Raw genomic sequence first — 5000 nt, 5'->3', positions numbered from 1 at the left:
CACTCACACACACACACACACACACAGATCTGCACAGCAACACATTGCTCTGAGTTGCTTCTCCTGTTCTACACGGGATAATTAACTCAGTGACGGGGCCAAAATACCAATCCTCAGCTACTGCCATTAACACACACACACACACACACACACACGCACACACACGCACACACACACAGGAAGAAGTGCCAACTAATGCTAATGACTGCATCCGTGGCTGTCGCAGGATTGGCGAGAGCTGGCGAGAGCTAGCGAGAGTTAGCGTTAGCGTGAGACAAAGGCCCGATGCGGCTGAACCGGTGGACGTGTTGCGGTTGGCAGTGTTGTGGTGTGAATGTTAATTGGTTGATTTGCATGTTAACGGGCGCAGATGGCAGGGCTGCAGACGAGCATATGATCGCATTCCTGCGCAGACGCTTGTGAAGGTTAATGAATCTGAGGATGGGAATTCTGCTCCATTAACTCGTTGTTGACTCGGGTTTGCAGCGCTAGCAGAGGTTGAGCTCACATGATCTTTCAACCGCGGCTACTAAACACCCTGTCAAATCAAGGCACTTATTGCTCTGCTTTACACAATCATAAATGCCTTTTCTTGCATAATTAATGAGAAAGATCCATGCAGAATATAGATGGGTGTGAAAGTGTGAAGAGCCAGTTCCAACCAGTTACCATCATATTCTGCTCTGTATTATAATGTGTCAAAAAGAAATATTTAAAAAAGAAAATTTTATATAAAATATTTTTTTTCCATTTTTTTATTATTATTTTTTAAATATTATATCAATATATCAAAAAATGTTGTGCATGAACAAAATGTATACAAAAATCATGTAATCATCACCAAAAAAGGGGTAATATTTGTATAAATTCTACAAAACACGTTTGTCTGAATAATTATAATAAGCAGCATAGTTTCCCTTTTATATATTATACTGTTCAAAAGTTTGGACTTATTAATAAAGGACGCAAAAAAAATCTACTTTTATAATATTCTAATTATTTTATATTATATTATATTATATTATATTATATTATATTATATTATATTATATTATATTATATTATATTATATTATATTATGGATGTATTTACACTAGCTTGTGGTCAGTTAGATTTATGTTGAAGAATTGAATACTTTTATTCAAGGACTCATTAAATTGATCGAAAGTGACAGTAAAGACATTTATATTGTTACAAAATATTCTATTTCAAATAAATGCTGTTCTTTTGAACTTTCTATTCATCAAAGAATCCTGGAAAATAAAATGTTTGACGGTTTCCACAAAAATATGAACTGTTTTCAACACTGATAATAATCATAAATGTTTCTTGATCATCAAATCATCATATTAGAGTGATTTCTGAAGGATCATGTGACACTGAAGACTGGAGTAATGATGCTGAACATTCACAGGAATAAATTACACTTTACTGTATATTCACATAGAAAACAGCTGATTTACATTATAATAATATCTCACAATTTTACAGTATTTTTGCTCAAATAAATGAGCAGGAGACATTAAAAGAGGCATGTTTGTGCCGTTATGTGTGAATGTTTACAGAGCATCAAGGTGAGCTGGCAGCCGCCGAACGCTAACATGCAGAACGGCTTCATCACCGGATACAAGATCCGGCACCGGAAGACGGGCCGGCGTGGGGAACAGGAGGCCATCGAACCCAACAACCTGTGGTTCCTCTTCACCGGTGAGCCCAGCTCAACATGATCCATGATATTTACATTCCCTCGTCTCTTCTGAGTGACCAGATTCGTTGAAATACCGTAATGAGTTAGAAATAGCGTAATGATGTTGAAATAGCGTAATGAGGTAGAAATAGCGTAATGAGGTAGAAATAGCGCAATGACAGTGTAATGACGTAGAAATAGTGTAATGACGTAGAAATAGTGTAATGACGTAGAAATACCGTAATGAGGTAGAAATAGCGCAATGACAGTGTAATGACGTAGAAATAGCGTAATGATGTAGAAATAGTGTAATGACGTAAAAATAGTGTAATGACGTAGAAATAGCATAATGACAGTGTAATGACGTAGAAATAGTGTAATGATGTAGAAATAGCGTAATGACGTAGAAATAGCGTAACGACGTAGAAATAGCGTAATGATAGTTAATGACGTAGAAATAGCGTAATGACGTAGAAATATCGTAATGATGTAGAAATAGCGTAGTGACGTAGAAATAGTGTAATGGCGTAGAAATAGCGCAATGACATAGAAATAGTGTAATGACGTAGAAATAGCGTAATGGCGTTGAAATAGCGTAATGAGGTAGAAATAGCGTAATGACGTAGAAATAGCGTAATGATAGTTAATGACGTAGAAATAGCGTAATGACGTAGAAATATCGTAATGATGTAGAAATAGCGTAGTGACGTAGAAATAGTGTAATGGCGTAGAAATAGCGCAATGACATAGAAATAGCGTAATGACGTAGAAATAGCGTAATGGCGTTGAAATAGCGTAATGAGGTAGAAATAGCGTAACGACGTAGAAATAGCGTAATGATAGTTAATGACGTAGAAATAGCGTAATGACGTAGAAATATCGTAATGATGTAGAAATAGCGTAGTGACGTAGAAATAGTGTAATGGCGTAGAAATAGCGCAATGACATAGAAATAGCGTAATGACGTAGAAATAGCGTAATGGCGTTGAAATAGCGTAATGAGGTAGAAATAGCGTAATGACGTAGAAATAGCGTAATGAGGTAGAAATAGCGTAATGACAGAAAGAGCGTAATGCCGTTGAAATAGCGCAATGAGGTAGAAATAGTGTAATGACTTAGAAATAGCGTAATGGCGTTGAAATAGCGTAATGAGGTAGAAATAGCGTAATGACAGAAATAGCGTAATGATGTAGAAATAGCGTAATGACAGTGTAATGACGTAGAAATAGTGTACTGACGTAGAAATAGCGTAATGACTTAGAAATAGCGTAATGGCGTAAAAATAGCGTAATGGCGTTGAAATAGTGTAATGATGTAGAAATAACGTAATGACGTAGAAATAGCGTAATGACGTAGAAATAGCGTAATGGCGTTGAAATAGCGTAATGAGGTAGAAATAGCGTAATGACAGAAATAGCGTAATGGCGTTGAAATAGCGTAATGAGGTAGAAATAGTGTAATGACTTAGAAATAGCGTAATGGCGTTGAAATAGCGTAATGAGGTAGAAATAGCGTAATGACAGAAATAGCGTAATGCCGTTGAAATAGCGCAATGAGGTAGAAATAGTGTAATGACTTAGAAATAGCGTAATGGCGTTGAAATAGCGTAATGAGGTAGAAATAGCGTAATGACAGAAATAGCGTAATGACAGTGTAATGACGTAGAAATAGCGTAATGACTTAGAAATAGCGTAATGGCGTTGAAATAGTGTAATGAGGTAGAAATAGCGTAATGACAGAAATAGCGTAATGACAGTGTAATGACGTAGAAATAGTGTAATGACGTAGAAATAGCGTAATGACGTAGAAATGGCGTAATGATGTAGAAATAGTGTAATGACGTAGAAATAGCGTAATGACGTAGAAATAGCGTAATGACGTAGAAATAGCATAATGACGTAGAAATAGCGTAATGATAGTTATTGACGTAGAAATAGCATAATGACGTAGAAATAGCGTAATGACGTAGAAATAGCGTAATGACAGTGTAATGATGTAGAAATAGTGTAATGATGTAGAAATAGCGTAATGACGTAGAAATAGCGTAATGATGTAGAAATAGCGTAATGATAGTTAATGACGTAGAAATAGCGTAATGACGTAGAAATATCGTAATGATGTAGAAATAGCGTAGTGACGTAGAAATAGTGTAATGACGTAGAAATAGCGCAATGATGTAGAAATAGTGTAATGATGTAGAAATAGTGTAATGATGTAGAAATAGCGTAATGACGTAGAAATAGCGTAATGACGTAGAAATAGCGTAATGGCATTGAAATAGTGCAATGAGGTAGAAATAGCGTAATGACTTAGAAATAGAGTAATGACGTAGAAATAGTGTAATGACTTAGAAATAGCGTAATGGCGTTGAAATAGCGTAATGAGGTAGAAATAGCATAATGACAGTGTAATGACGTAGAAATAGTGTAATGATGTAGAAATAGTGTAATGACGTAGATATAGCGTAATGACGTAGAAATAGCGTAATGATAGTTAATGACGTAGAAATAGCGTAATGACGTAGAAATAGCGTAATGATGTAGAAATAGCGTAGTGACGTAGAAATAGTGTAATGACGTAGAAATAGCGCAATGACTTAGAAATAGCGTAATGACGTAGAAATAGCGTAATGCCGTTGAAATAGCGTAATGAGGTAGAAATAGCGTAATGATGTAGAAATAGCGTAGTGACGTAGAAATAGTGTAATGTCGTAGAAATAGCGCAATGACATAGAAATAGCGTAATGTCGTTGAATACCATAATGACGTAGAAACAGAGTAATGACGTAGAAATAGCGTAATGGCGTAGAAATAGCGCAATGACGTGGAAATAGCGTAATGACAGAAATAGCATAAGGATGTAGAAATAGCGTAATGACGTAGAAATAGCGTAATTATGTAGAAATAGTGTAATGACGTAGAAATAGCGTAATGATGTAGAAATAGAGTAATGACGTAGAAATAGTGTAATGACGTAGAAATAGCGTAATGACATAGAACATTCAGATTCATCAATCGGAATCAATTCAGTGCGACTGAAACAAAAGTTGTGCATGTAAACGTAGCCATTGTTTTTTTAGTCCTGATTCTATGCCTGTTTAAGAAGTCGACACACGATGCATCACATCACACCGGATTTGTCGTCCTCCGGGACTTCAGGAAGCGCAGATGTGTGTTTGTTTGAATAGGATTTCTGAATTTATTGGAAAATCATATTCATTTCCATTATTCCCTTGATGGATATCTCGCTAAGTTGCTATTTCCGAAGGGATTAATTTCACAGTGCCGTTGGAGTGTGTTATGCTAATTCCCGA

The 5000-nt window shown here is 36.0% G+C and overlaps 1 protein-coding gene across 1 annotated transcript in view; it reads left to right on the top strand.

Moving 5' to 3' along the window:
- dcc (DCC netrin 1 receptor) overlaps window positions 1-5000 on the top strand; it is a 254820-nt gene that overhangs the window by 187765 nt on the left and 62055 nt on the right. Inside the window, exon 13 of the mRNA XM_079871545.1 lies at window positions 1566-1707. Coding sequence (XP_079727671.1) covers window positions 1566-1707 — 142 coding nt within the window. The remainder of the gene's footprint in view (window positions 1-1565; window positions 1708-5000) is intronic.

Source organism: Squalius cephalus, assembly GCF_949319135.1.
Source record: "Squalius cephalus genome assembly, chromosome: 5".
NCBI lineage: Eukaryota > Metazoa > Chordata > Actinopteri > Cypriniformes > Leuciscidae > Squalius > Squalius cephalus.
Note: the sequence above shows the minus strand (reverse complement) of the source record. Positions and strands in the feature narration are given on the sequence as shown.